Consider the following 15035-nt stretch of genomic DNA (forward strand, 5'->3'; position numbering starts at 1 on the left):
TGGAGTTTGGGGCCTACCGCAAGCTGCACCGTTAGAAAGAAGTGGTCGGGTTCGTTAGAGATATCTGCTTCTAGGGAAGGGATGTAATGACAGCTTGAAGGCGTCCCTTCTGGCTCCTTCAAGCGTTCGGGTTTCCCACCGGTCCTTCGCGGGCAACGATGGCTGCTTGCCCCATCCTTGGTCGGCTGTTCTTTGGGCAGACTGGGCATTCCCGCAGGAAATGGCCTTTCTTGCCACAATATAAACAGAGGCCCTGTTTACGCCGGTGGTCTCTTTCGCTGAGGGTGAGAGAAGCTCTCACCGTTCCGATTTCCATGGCCTCTGCTCTGGGAGATGCTGGTTCCTGTGGGCGAGGGGAATCGTAGGACAGAGGTGTCTTGTCTCTGCGCTTGTGTTCCCCCTTTCTTTCTCTGAGTCTATATTCCAATCGGGAGGCCAGCTCTATCATGGCCGAGCAGGTGTTGGGTTGAGGGTCAATCTGCGCTATCATGTCCTTCAACTCCTCGGTAAGCCCTCGGTAGAAGATAGCGGTTTGCTTCGTCTCGGGCCAGTCCGTTTCTGCCACTAGTCGCCGGAAGCTATTGAGGTATCCGATGAAGTCCGCACTGTTTTGGCGCAGGTCAAGGAGGTCTCGATCCGCAGAAAAGGTATCCGCCCGACGATCGAAGGTCTTCTCGAATTCTTGTCGGAAGGTGTCCCAGTCATACAGGAGGGCGTCGTCTCTGCGAACGATGGGGACCGCCCATTGCGCCGCTTCTCCCGTCAAATAGGAAATTAGAAACGCCACCCTGGCTTGATTTGTGAGGAAAAGCTTCGGTTTGCATTGGAAATGCAAAAGTATCTGGGTCATGAAGATTTGTACCTTCTGGATATCTCCATGAAATCTCTCTGGGGGGGCCAACGGAACATGAGAAGGCATTTCCACCACTACTTGTGGGGTCTGAGACGGGAGCACGGGCCCTGCATCGAACGGGTTGCGTTGGATGCGGTCCAGGCGTGTATGTAGAGCTGCTGTTTCCGCTCTTGATGTTGCCAACTCCCGTTGGACTTGGGCCAGAGCCTCTAAGATGTTGTCTAGCATGGCCATGGTATGTTGTCAGTGCGATCAAGAGGAGAGAATTTTCGTGGGCCTATGATTCTGTCGTGGTTTTCGTGATCTTCTCCTCGGGATGGCACTGATGCTAGGTATGGGTCCCCCTCCCATCCGTCCCCAGCCCGGAGAATGCGAAATACCCTCGGACTAGGGAGACGGGTGAGCGAGGGAAAACGGGATAGGAACAGCCGAGAGAGGGAGACATGGAAGAAAGAAGCAGTGGGTGAGAAGAGGAGCGAGGACCCCTGCACCCCTCCCAAGCACCCCCTTGGAGTGTTAAGGCCCTAGTACCTGTCTCTCCTGTCTCTCCGAGACCGAGGGTCGTTGAGCTGACCAGGGAGGCTTCGTGGTTCACCACGACGAGTCTTAACCAAGGTTTTGGGGTGGCGCTACCACTTCAACGCTCGGAACTCCGTGAGCGGAGGAGCGCCAATCAGGGTATGGTCTCTTCCCTCCCTTCACGAAGCGTGGGCCTGGCGGGTTCCGCTCGTGTCCTTCCCGACAGTCTGGGGAGACACGACCAGACACCAGTGGAGAGAGAACGGGAGATCCCGTCGGAGATGTCCGCGCTTCCACTCTATGCTCCCTGATCCACCGGGAGCAGAGGAGCGCACTCCGAGGGACGAAAACGCCCGGAACTCCGAGGGCTGACTTGGAGAGTCGTTCGCCTGGGAATCCGAGGGTGGAGCTGGGTTTGAGGTGTGCCCGGAAATCCGTGGGCCGTGACGGGGAGAAGTATGCCTGGAAATCCGTGGGCCGAGGGGGAACTCCGGGGTTCCGACGAGGGGATGGCTGCGAGGGTTCAGGCGAGCCGGGGGACTGGTCTGTTGGCGTTGGCGAGGTCCCCGGTGAGAACGGAGATACTCACCGAGCGTTGCGGGCTTCGGCAACGTCACTGGCACCGGATGGAGGAAGCTCCGAGGGCCGCTGGAAGGTCCGACGATCCGCAGATGCTGGCGGGCTGGAAACCGCGAAGCTGTCGCTCTGGGGGCCGTTGCAATGATTATGGGAATCATAGGCAACGCCCCCGTGGTGGCTGTGGGCTTTTATGCGCGGAGGGGAGGTGACGTGATCGCGCGGCCGCCGCGCCTCTGGGGCTTGTAGTCCTTCGCGCTGACGCCGGCGATCACGGATCATGACAGCACACCCCCCTTTACTCCGCCTCCGCCGCTTCCTGCGCCCCCGGGCTTGGCAGGACAGCGACGGTGAAAGTCTGCTACGAGACGTTTGGCGTGCACGGCAGATGCGGGTTCCCAAGAGTCTTCCTCAGGGCCGTACCCCTTCCAAGCCAGAAGGTACCACAACTTCCTTCCCACCAGTTTGGAATCAAGCACTCGGCGAACCACATATTCCTGATCTTGGTTGATCCACACCGGGGCAGGAGCCCGCCGTACTGGACAATTCGAGGGTTTGAGGAGAGAGACGTGAAACACAGGGTGAATGCGCATGTGTGGCGTAAGGCGCAACTGCACTGCCACGGGGTTTATGTGTTTGATGACAGGGTAGGGCCCTATGTATTTGGGGTTGAAAACGCTGGGTTTCCGAAAATGGAGGTTCCGTGTAGACCCCGGAAGCTTGTTTCCTTCCCAGTATAAGAATTGGCTTGGTAGTTTGGTTTGCCCTGTTCCCATCATGCACTGGGACAGGTACAGACTAATTTGCATGTAGCCAGGTTCTGAGCTGGGATGGTGCAGTGAGCTAAAAAACGGTGATGGATTAAAACCATGATCTCTTGACTTGGTAAGAGTATTCTGCATCAATCAGAAACTCTGTCCATCACCACCCCCTTTTTCCCAAATCGATTTTATCCACACTCAGTGTGGGAGGGTATGCTCAGACGTGAGTCCCTTGCTCATTGCACCATCAGGATTCAGGCAAGCCGGGCCGACGAAGGCTGTGATGCCAGAAACCGGTCCCCGGAAGCTTGTTTCCTTCCCAGTATAAGAATTGGCTTGGTAGTTTGGTTTGCCCTGTTCCCATCATGCACTGGGACAGGTACAGACTAATTTGCATGTAGCCAGGTTCTGAGCTGGGATGGTGCAGTGAGCTAAAAAACGGTGATGGATTAAAACCATGATCTCTTGACTTGGTAAGAGTATTCTGCATCAATCAGAAACTCTGTCCATCACCACCCCCTTTTTCCCAAATCGGTTCCGTGTAGACAGCCAGACCTTATCTCCCTTGTGGTACACCGGAGGGGGTCTACGATGCTTGTCCGCCTGGGCTTTGTATCTGGCCTTGGCTAGCCGAAGGTGTTTACGGGCTCGTCTCAGGGCCGTGTGAATGGTTTGGAGTCTGCTCTTGAGATCGGGAAGGCTGATGTTTTCCCTAGGGAGGAGGAAGGTAACGAAGCGTGGGTGGAACCCTGCGGCGAGAAAGAACGGAGACTGCATTGTGGAGGAGTGTTGGGAGTTGTTGTATGCCACCTCCGCCACCCATAGCAAGTCCACCCAAGTGTCCGCAGCTTGGTCTGCGTAGCAGCGCAGGTACTGTTTGAGTGTCTGGTTTAGTCTCTCCGTTTGCCCGTCTGTCTGAGGGTGGAAGCTCGTGGAGAGGGAGGAGCGAATACCCAGTGCTTCACACCACACCTTCCAAAACCGTGCTGTGAACTGGGACCCTCTGTCGGATACAATCCCCATCGGTAGTCCGTGAAGCCTCACCACGTGTTGCAAGAGGAGTTTTGCCAACGTGCCCGCTGTGGGCACCTGTTTGCAGGCAATAAAGTGGCCCATCTTGGTGAGATAGTCGACGACCACTACTATTGCTGTGCAACCTTGATCTTTCGGTAACCCTACCACAAAGTCGATTGAAATGCGTTCCCAGGGGTTCATAGGCGTGGGTAGAGGCATTAGAAGGCCTTGGGTCTTTTGATGGTCGCTTTTCATTTGAGCGCAGATGGCGCATTCCTTCACCCACTGTAATACGTCTGGTCGAACGGAGGGCCACCAGAATTGTCGCAACACCTTCTCCAGGGTCTTGGTACCTCCTGTATGTCCCGCACAGGGTAGGTCATGACACCATGAGAAAACGAGTTTTCGGAGTCGGAGAGTAGGGACCAGCAGCCGGGATCCGTTTAACGGGAGGCCCTGTTGTATACGCCATTCTCTGTGTCTTTTTAACCACGAGGACCAGGCAAAGGTTCGCTTCACCCCTTGCAGGAAAGGTTCGGTGTGCATGCTACCGATGATTTGCTCCGGCGATAGGATGGGCTGGTCAGGTGCCTCCAATGGGAGGTTCGGGAGGGTCTGTCTCGATAGGGCATCGGCTTTTTTGTTTTGCGTTCCTGGCCGGTAGGTGACAAAGAAGTGATACTCCGCAAAAAAGAGCACCCATCGCTTCTGCCGGGGAGAGAGATGTCGCGCTGACCGCAGGAACTGGAGGTTGCGGTGGTCCGTGAACACTGTCACCTGATGTTGGGCCCCCATTAACCAGTGACGCCATTCCAGAAACGCGTCTTTGATGGCGAGCAGCTCTTTCTCGGAGACAGTATAGTTACGCTCCGCTGGATTCAACTTCCTGGACATAAAGGCCACCAGGTGGAGTTGACCTGTATCCGGGTGGCGTTGGGAAAGAATAGCTCCTACTGCTTCGTCTGATGCGTCGGCTTCCACTATAAACGGAAGATCGGGTTGGGCATGACGCAAGATGGGCGCGGTGGTGAAGGCTTTTTTGAGCAGCTCGAACGCTGTTTGGGCCTCAGGCGACCAGAGGAAGGGTATTCCTTTCCGTGTCAGTTTGGTGAGTGGTGTCACCATCTGGGAGAAGTGGTGTATGAATCTCCGATAAAAATTGGAGAAGCCCAAAAAGCTTTGGACTTCCTTCACGGTTTTCGGCTGGGGCCATCGCGTCACAGCCTGGACTTTGCGGTCTGTCATGACTTGTCCCTCTGGGGTTAGCAGGACACCAAGGAACTCCACAGTGGTGACGTGGAATTCGCATTTCGTGAGCTTGCAAAACAGTTGGTGACTTTCTAAGGCCTGCAACACCGATGTTACATGGCCCACATGTTCTTCTTCCGAGCACGAGTATATTAAGATGTCATCTATGTACACCGCTACATAGATGTCCAGAAAGTCCCTCAATACCTCGTTTAAAAAGAATTGAAAGGCGGCCGGGGCGTTGCAGAGCCCAAAGGGCATCACCAAATATTCGAACAGGCCGAATCTGGTCTTGAACGCCGTCTTCCACTCATCCCCCTCTCGCATCCGCACCAGGTGGTACGCCCCCCGGAGGTCCAATTTGGTGTATAACCGTGCTCCTCGCACCTGTTCCAACAACACGGGGATGAGCGGCAGTGGGTATTGGTTTTTGATAGTCATGGCGTTGAGGGCACGATAGTCTATGCAGCAGCGTAGCTCCCCGTTGGCCTTCGGTATGAAGAAGAGGGGAGACGCCGCTGGAGATCTGGAGGGGCGAATGAACCCTAATCGTAGGTAGGTATCTAGGTATTCACGGAGGTGACTGGTTTCCGGACCGGTGAGGGCGTACACCCTGCTACACGGGACAGTGGCTCCCGGTATTAGGTCGATCCGACAGTCGTAGTCGCGATGCGGAGGGAGTACCTCAGCCTTCTGTTGATCGAACACTCCCTTGTAGTAGGTGTAACAGTCCGGGAGCGTCACGTCCTTCTCCGCGGCGGTGGCTACGTGGTGTGCGGTTGGTTCCTCTGGGTCTGTAGCGATCTCCCACCGCAGGCAGTGGGTGCGACAATATGAGGAGCAGAAGGCTACCGAGGCGGAAGCCCAGTGTATCCGAGGCTCGTGGATCCGCAACCATGGTAATCCCAGGATAAAATGACATCGGGGTGCTTGGATGATGTTGAATGCGAGCCCCTCGCTATGTTCCTCTCCTATGGATACCTTTAGGGTTGGTGTGATGTACCGTATGGGCCCGGATTCCAGCTCTTTGCCGTCCACGGCATAAACAAGTTCAGGGGTGTCTTTGGACAGTAGCGGAATCCCCAACCGGTGGGCTTCTCTGGTGTCCATGAAGCAGCCCGTAGCTCCCGAGTCGATCATGGCCCTTACATTGTGGAGTTTGGGGCCTACCGCAAGCTGCACCGTTAGAAAGAAGTGGTCGGGTTCGTTAGAGATATCTGCTTCTAGGGAAGGGATGTAATGACAGCTTGAAGGCGTCCCTTCTGGCTCCTTCAAGCGTTCGGGTTTCCCACCGGTCCTTCGCGGGCAACGATGGCTGCTTGCCCCATCCTTGGTCGGCTGTTCTTTGGGCAGACTGGGCATTCCCGCAGGAAATGGCCTTTCTTGCCACAATATAAACAGAGGCCCTGTTTACGCCGGTGGTCTCTTTCGCTGAGGGTGAGAGAAGCTCTCACCGTTCCGATTTCCATGGCCTCTGCTCTGGGAGATGCTGGTTCCTGTGGGCGAGGGGAATCGTAGGACAGAGGTGTCTTGTCTCTGCGCTTGTGTTCCCCCTTTCTTTCTCTGAGTCTATATTCCAATCGGGAGGCCAGCTCTATCATGGCCGAGCAGGTGTTGGGTTGAGGGTCAATCTGCGCTATCATGTCCTTCAACTCCTCGGTAAGCCCTCGGTAGAAGATAGCGGTTTGCTTCGTCTCGGGCCAGTCCGTTTCTGCCACTAGTCGCCGGAAGCTATTGAGGTATCCGATGAAGTCCGCACTGTTTTGGCGCAGGTCAAGGAGGTCTCGATCCGCAGAAAAGGTATCCGCCCGACGATCGAAGGTCTTCTCGAATTCTTGTCGGAAGGTGTCCCAGTCATACAGGAGGGCGTCGTCTCTGCGAACGATGGGGACCGCCCATTGCGCCGCTTCTCCCGTCAAATAGGAAATTAGAAACGCCACCCTGGCTTGATTTGTGAGGAAAAGCTTCGGTTTGCATTGGAAATGCAAAAGTATCTGGGTCATGAAGATTTGTACCTTCTGGATATCTCCATGAAATCTCTCTGGGGGGGCCAACGGAACATGAGAAGGCATTTCCACCACTACTTGTGGGGTCTGAGACGGGAGCACGGGCCCTGCATCGAACGGGTTGCGTTGGATGCGGTCCAGGCGTGTATGTAGAGCTGCTGTTTCCGCTCTTGATGTTGCCAACTCCCGTTGGACTTGGGCCAGAGCCTCTAAGATGTTGTCTAGCATGGCCATGGTATGTTGTCAGTGCGATCAAGAGGAGAGAATTTTCGTGGGCCTATGATTCTGTCGTGGTTTTCGTGATCTTCTCCTCGGGATGGCACTGATGCTAGGTATGGGTCCCCCTCCCATCCGTCCCCAGCCCGGAGAATGCGAAATACCCTCGGACTAGGGAGACGGGTGAGCGAGGGAAAACGGGATAGGAACAGCCGAGAGAGGGAGACATGGAAGAAAGAAGCAGTGGGTGAGAAGAGGAGCGAGGACCCCTGCACCCCTCCCAAGCACCCCCTTGGAGTGTTAAGGCCCTAGTACCTGTCTCTCCTGTCTCTCCGAGACCGAGGGTCGTTGAGCTGACCAGGGAGGCTTCGTGGTTCACCACGACGAGTCTTAACCAAGGTTTTGGGGTGGCGCTACCACTTCAACGCTCGGAACTCCGTGAGCGGAGGAGCGCCAATCAGGGTATGGTCTCTTCCCTCCCTTCACGAAGCGTGGGCCTGGCGGGTTCCGCTCGTGTCCTTCCCGACAGTCTGGGGAGACACGACCAGACACCAGTGGAGAGAGAACGGGAGATCCCGTCGGAGATGTCCGCGCTTCCACTCTATGCTCCCTGATCCACCGGGAGCAGAGGAGCGCACTCCGAGGGACGAAAACGCCCGGAACTCCGAGGGCTGACTTGGAGAGTCGTTCGCCTGGGAATCCGAGGGTGGAGCTGGGTTTGAGGTGTGCCCGGAAATCCGTGGGCCGTGACGGGGAGAAGTATGCCTGGAAATCCGTGGGCCGAGGGGGAACTCCGGGGTTCCGACGAGGGGATGGCTGCGAGGGTTCAGGCGAGCCGGGGGACTGGTCTGTTGGCGTTGGCGAGGTCCCCGGTGAGAACGGAGATACTCACCGAGCGTTGCGGGCTTCGGCAACGTCACTGGCACCGGATGGAGGAAGCTCCGAGGGCCGCTGGAAGGTCCGACGATCCGCAGATGCTGGCGGGCTGGAAACCGCGAAGCTGTCGCTCTGGGGGCCGTTGCAATGATTATGGGAATCATAGGCAACGCCCCCGTGGTGGCTGTGGGCTTTTATGCACGGAGGGGAGGTGACGTGATCGCGCGGCCGCCGCGCCTCTGGGGCTTGTAGTCCTTCGCGCTGACGCCGGCGATCACGGATCATGACACCACATGACTGTGTGTTTTGGAGTTGGAATAGTAATTATGCTGGGATACCCCAATAATTGTGTGTTTTGGAGTTGGAATAGTTATTATGCTGGGATACCTCCATGATTGTGTGCTTTGGAGTAAAATAGTAATTATGCTTTGGAGTTAGAATAGTAATTATGCTGGGATACCCCCACAATTGTGTGCTTTGGAGCTAGAATAGTAATTATGCTTTGGAGTTAGAAATGCTTTCCTGTATATCTGCAAATCAATATCTGTGTCCAAATGCCAGTCTGTACATGTGTGTGTCTATGCAAGCTACATTAAAGGCTCCCTTGCTACACCTTCACCCTTTACTGCCCTCCCACCCTGCAGGACGGCGTGGTTCTGGGAGCAGATACAAGGGCCACAGATGACATGGTTGTGGCTGACAAGAACTGTGACAAGATACACTTCATCACCCCCAACATCTAGTGAGTATCCATTTCTCACTTCCCTTACTGCTCAAAACAAAACCACCAATATTGAGTGAGTATCCAAGCCTCACTTTCATTACAACTTTAAACATAACCCCAACATCTAGTGAGCATCCAAGCCTTACTTCCATCACTAGTCAAAACATAACCCCGCCATCTAGTGACTGTCAAAGCCTCATATCCGTTACTACTCAAAACATAACCCCAACATCTAGAAAGCATATAAGCCTTACTTCCATCACTAGTCAAAACATAACCCCGCCATCTAGTGACTGTCAAAGCCTCATGTCCGTTACTACTCAAAACAAAACCCCAACATCTAGTAAGCATCCAAGCCTTACTTCCATCACTAGTCAAAACATAACCGCCATCTAGTGACTGTCAAAGCCTCATATCCGTTACTACTCAAAACAAAACCCCAACATCTAGTAAGCATCCAAGCCTTACTTCCATCACTAGTCAAAACATAACCGCCATCTAGTGACTGTCAAAGCCTCATATCTGTTACTACTCAAAACAAAACCCCAACATCTAGTGAGCATCCAAGCCTTACTTCCATCACTAGTCAAAACATACCCCCGCCATCTAGTGACTGTCAAAGCCTCCCGTCCGTTTCTACTCAAAACATAACCCTGACATCTAGTAAGCATGGAAGCCTCAATTCCGTTACTACTTTAACCATAAGCCTAACATCTAGTGACTGTTCAATCCTCACTTCCATTACTAGTCAAAACATATCCCCAATGTCTAGAGAGTATCCAAGCCTCACTACCATTACCAATCAAAACATAACCCCAATATCTAGTGAGCATTTGAGTCTCACTTCTTTTACTACTCAAAACATAAACCCAACATCTTATGACTATCAAATCCTCACTTCTGTTACAACTCAAATCACAACACTGACATCTATTGAGTATCCAAGCTTCACTTCCACTATGATTCAAAACTTAACCCTGACATCTAGGGAGTATCCAAAGCCTCACTTCAGTTACTCCTCAAAACATAACCCCGACATCTAGTGAGCATCACCGGCCACACTTCTGTTACTACTCAAATCGTTAGCCTAACATCTACTAACTGTCCAAGCCTCACTTCAATTACTACTCAAACATTCCTCCAACACCTGGTGAATATCCTAGCAGCTTCACTTCCAACACTACTCAAAGCATAGCCACAACATCTGCTGCATATCAAAGCTTCACTTCTGCTACTACTTAAAACATAACTCCAAGATCTAGTGAGTATCTAAACATCACTTACCTTATTACTCAAAACAAAACCCTGACATATAGTAAGTATCTAAGCTTCACTTCAATTCTTACTCACTCTATAGCAAAAACATTTACCATATATCAAAGCTTCCCTTCTGCTACTTAAAACATAACTCCAAGATCTAGTGAGTATCACTAAAAATGAATGGAGAAAAGACAGAGATGTTGGTACTGGGAAGGAATCCGTCCTCGTGAAGCCCCCCCATTGGCACAAAAAATCTGAGCCTGCTCTCTGATCCAGCACACACACAAGGTCTAGAATCTGGGATTCCTGCTGGATGAAAGTTGTCAATGAAGCCTCAAATGACAAAGGTTTCGGCCACTTGTTTTGCCGTTCTGAAATGGTTGCAGAAGATCATCTGGTTACTTCCATTTTCAGCGCAACAGACAGGGTCTTATCATGTCTTATCATGGCTGCCGCGAAACTCTGGAATGAACTTCCACTCGCAATCAGACAAAGTAGTACCTTGTCCCTGTTCAGGAAAAGGATCAAAACGTGGCTGTTCCCTAGTAATTGATTCTGTTATCTCTGAGTAATGCTCATTTTAGGCTCTATTTTATTATTATTATTATTTTTTTTTCCTCTTGTTCCTTGTTGGTCCGTGTTCACGTATCTTCAGCGCAGGGGTACCCGTAGGGTGTTTGTTGCGCTCTGTAAATATTATATACAATACAATACAATGTTGAGATTGGACTACAGAACCATGCTTTGGGGACTGACAAATCCTCCATTAGAAGGCTGCAGGTGGTCCAGAATTCTGCGGCAAGAATGCTGTCGAGGCTTCCAGGGGGGACCTTCGTCCCCCTTGCACTGGCTCCCAATTGAAAAACAAATGTAGTTTAAGACCCTGTGCTATGTGTCCAGAGCACAAGCTGGGGTTGGTCTGAGCTATTTGCAGGATTTTGTTGAACCATATCATCCGAGCTGGTCACTGCGCTCTAGTGGCTCATCCCTATGTGTGGTCCTACTCTTAGGCCCTCTTCATAACCTCAAACATGTAACAAGTATCCTGGGCCGACTTTTAGACACATCCACTTAATAACCTCCAACCTCCAGTGAATAGCGAAGCCCTCACCCTTACGCAAGACACACTTCATAACCCTGTGATCTACTAAGAATCTAACTCTTATCTTTACACCAGACCAGTGCTTCATTTTTAAAATATCCTTGTCAGGAGGTGCAGCTTACACCACCTATTGCCCCGCGAGTGCTGCAAATGACTGGACCAAAAGGTATCAGCACAACTTCTAACCATCACACTCCTGCAAATGTGACAATTCAGACTGTTCCAGGACCGAAAAGCTTTAAGAATGGCTGGGGAGGCAGTTATTAGTAATTTTTAATATATATTGAATTAATAAACAACTGTTGTTGTGCTCATCATTAAGTTAGATAGACAGGGCTACCATGTTGCAGACTATTATAAGGGCCAGTGTTGAGTATTAAGTGCCTCTGCCGAGCACCGGAAACCTCCGACTCAAAATAAGCTTTGCACCTGCCCACTTCGTAACCGCAAACATGTTCAGGTATCCAGAAATGACTCTTAGACACGATCCACTTATTAACCTCCAACCTCCAGTGAATAGTGAAGCCATCACCCTTACACAAGACACTTCAAAACCTCCAAACTCTAGTGAGTATTAAAGCCCTCACCCTTAAGACGCACTACATAGCCTCCATCCTCTAGTGAGTATTGAAGCCGTCACTCTTACACAAGACACTGTATAACCTCCAACATCTAGCGGGCACTGAGGCCATCACCATTACACAAGACACTTCAAAACCTCCAAACTCGAGTGAGTATTAAAGTCCTCACCCTTAAGACGCACTACATAGCCTCCATCCTCTAGCGAGTATTGAAGACTTCACTCTTACACAAGACACTGTTCATAACCTCCAACAACTAGCGGGCATTGAGGCCATCGCCATTACACAAGACACTGTATAACCTCCAACATCTAGCGGGCACTGAGGCCATCACCATTACACAAGACACTTCAAAACCTCCAAACTCGAGTGAGTATTAAAGTCCTCACCCTTAAGACGCACTACATAGCCTTCATCCTCTAGCGAGTATTGAAGACTTCACTCTTACACAAGACACTGTTCATAACCTCCAACAACTAGCGGGCATTGAGGCCATCGCCATTACACAAGACACTGTTCATAACCTCCAACATCTAGCGGGCATTGAGGCCATCACCATTACACAAGACACTGTTCATAACCTCCAACATCTAGCGGGCATTGAGGCCATCACCATTACACAAGACACTGTTCATAACCTCCAACATCTAGCGGGCATTGAGGCCATCACCATTACACAAGACACTGTTCATAACCTCCAACATCTAGCGGGCTTTGAGGCCATCACCATTACACAAGACACTGTTCATAACCTCCAACATCTAGGGGGCATTGAGGCCATCACCATTACACAAGACACTGTTCATAACCTCCAACATCTAGCGGGCATTGAGGCCATCACCATTACACAAGACACTGTTCATAACCTCCAACATCTAGCGGGCATTGAGGCCATCACCATTACATAAGACACTGTTCATAACCTCCAACATCTAGCGGGCATTGAGGCCATCACCATTACATAAGACACTGTTCATAACCTCCAACATCTAGCGGGCATTGAGGCCATCACCATTACACAAGACACTGTTCATAACCTCCAACATCTAGCGGGCATTGAGGCCATCACCATTACATAAGACACTGTTCATAACCTCCAACATCTAGCGGGCATTGAGGCCATCACCATTACACAAGACACTGTTCATAACCTCCAACATCTAGCGGGCATTGAGGCCATCACCATTACACTAGACACTGTTCATAACCTCCAACATCTAGCGGGCATTGAGGCCATCACCATTACATAAGACACTGTTCATAACCTCCAACATCTAGCGGGCATTGAGACCATCACCGTTACACAAGACACTGTTCATAACCTCCAACATCTAGCGGGCATTGAGGCCATCACTGTTACACAAGACACTGTTCATAACCTCCAACATCTAGCGGGCATTGAGGCCATCACCGTTACACAAGACACTGTTCATAACCTCCAACATCTAGCGGGCATTGAGGCCATCACCATTACACAAGACACTGTTCATAACCTCCAACATCTAGCGGGCATTGAGGCCATCGCCATTACACAAGACACTGTTCATAACCTCCAACATCTAGGGGGCATTGAGGCCATCGCCATTACACAAGACACTGTTCATAACCTCCAACATCTAGCGGGCATTGAGGCCATCGCCATTACACAAGACACTGTTCATAACCTCCAACATCTAGGGGGCATTGAGGCCATCGCCATTACACAAGACACTGTTCATAACCTCCAACATCTAGGGGGCATTGAGGCCATCACCATTACACAAGACACTGTTCATAACCTCCAACATCTAGGGGGCATTGAGGCCATCACCATTACACAAGACACTGTTCATAACCTCCAACATCTAGCGGCCATTGAGGCCATCACCATTACACAAGACACTGTTCATAACCTCCAACATCTAGCGGCCATTGAGGCCATCACCATTACACAAGACACTGTTCATAACCTCCAACATCTAGGGGCCATTGAGGCCATCACCATTACACAAGACACTGTTCATAACCTCCAACATCTAGGGGCCATTGAGGCCATCACCATTACACAAGACACTGTTCATAACCTCCAACATCTAGGGGCCATTGAGGCCATCACCATTACACAAGACACTGTTCATAACCTCCAACATCTAGCGGGCACTGAGGCCATCACCATTACACAAGACACTGTTCATAACCTCCAACATCTAGGGGGCATTGAGGCCATCACCATTACACAAGACACTGTTCATAACCTCCAACATCTAGCGGCCATTGAGGCCATCGCCATTACACAAGACACTGTTCATAACCTCCAACATCTAGCGGCCATTGAGGCCATCACCATTACACAAGACACTGTTCATAACCTCCAACATCTAGGGGCCATTGAGGCCATCGCCATTACACAAGACACTGTTCATAACCTCCAACATCTAGCGGCCATTGAGGCCATCGCCATTACACAAGACACTGTTCATAACCTCCAACATCTAGCGGCCATTGAGGCCATCATCATTACACAAGACACTGTTCATAACCTCCAACATCTAGCGGGCATTGAGGCCATCATCATTACACAAGACACTGTTAATAACCTCCAACATCTAGCGGGCATTGAGGCCATCGCCATTACACAAGACACTGTTCATAACCTCCAACATCTAGCGGCCATTGAGGCCATCATCATTACACAAGACACTGTTCATAACCTCCAACATCTAGCGGGCATTGAGGCCATCACCATTACACAAGACACTGTTCATAACCTCCAACATCTAGCGGGCATTGAGGCCATCACCATTACACAAGACACTGTTCATAACCTCCAACATCTAGCGGCCATTGAGGCCATCATCATTACACAAGACACTGTTCATAACCTCCAACATCTAGCGGGCATTGAGGCCATCACCATTACACAAGACACTGTTCATAACCTCCAACATCTAGCGGCCATGGAGGCCATCACCATTACACAAGACACTGTTCATAACCTCCAACATCTAGCGGGCATTGACGCCATCACCATTACACAAGACACTGTTCATTACCTCCAACATCTAGCGGGCATTGAGGCCATCACCATTACACAAGACACTGTTCATAACCTCCAACATCTAGCGGGCATTGAGGCCATCACCATTACACAAGACACTGTTCATAACCTCCAACATCTAGCGGGCATTGAGGCCATCACCATTACACAAGACACTGTTCATAACCTCCAACATCTAGCGGCCATGGAGGCCATCACCATTACACAAGACACTGTTCATAACCTCCAACATCTAGCGGGCATTGACGCCATCACCATTACA

At 51.2% G+C, this 15035-nt stretch overlaps 1 protein-coding gene across 1 annotated transcript in view; it reads left to right on the forward strand.

Annotated features, from left to right (window-relative positions):
* The window catches only part of LOC146869308 (proteasome subunit beta type-7-like), an 89229-nt gene that overhangs the window by 64477 nt on the left and 9717 nt on the right, over positions 1–15035 (forward strand). The window contains exon 3 of the mRNA XM_085647140.1: positions 8714–8811. Coding sequence (XP_085503266.1) covers positions 8714–8811 — 98 coding nt within the window. The remainder of the gene's footprint in view (positions 1–8713; positions 8812–15035) is intronic.

The sequence above is a fragment of the Triturus cristatus genome, chromosome 1_1 (genome assembly GCF_964204655.1).
Source record: "Triturus cristatus chromosome 1_1, aTriCri1.1, whole genome shotgun sequence".
Lineage (NCBI taxonomy): Eukaryota > Metazoa > Chordata > Amphibia > Caudata > Salamandridae > Triturus > Triturus cristatus.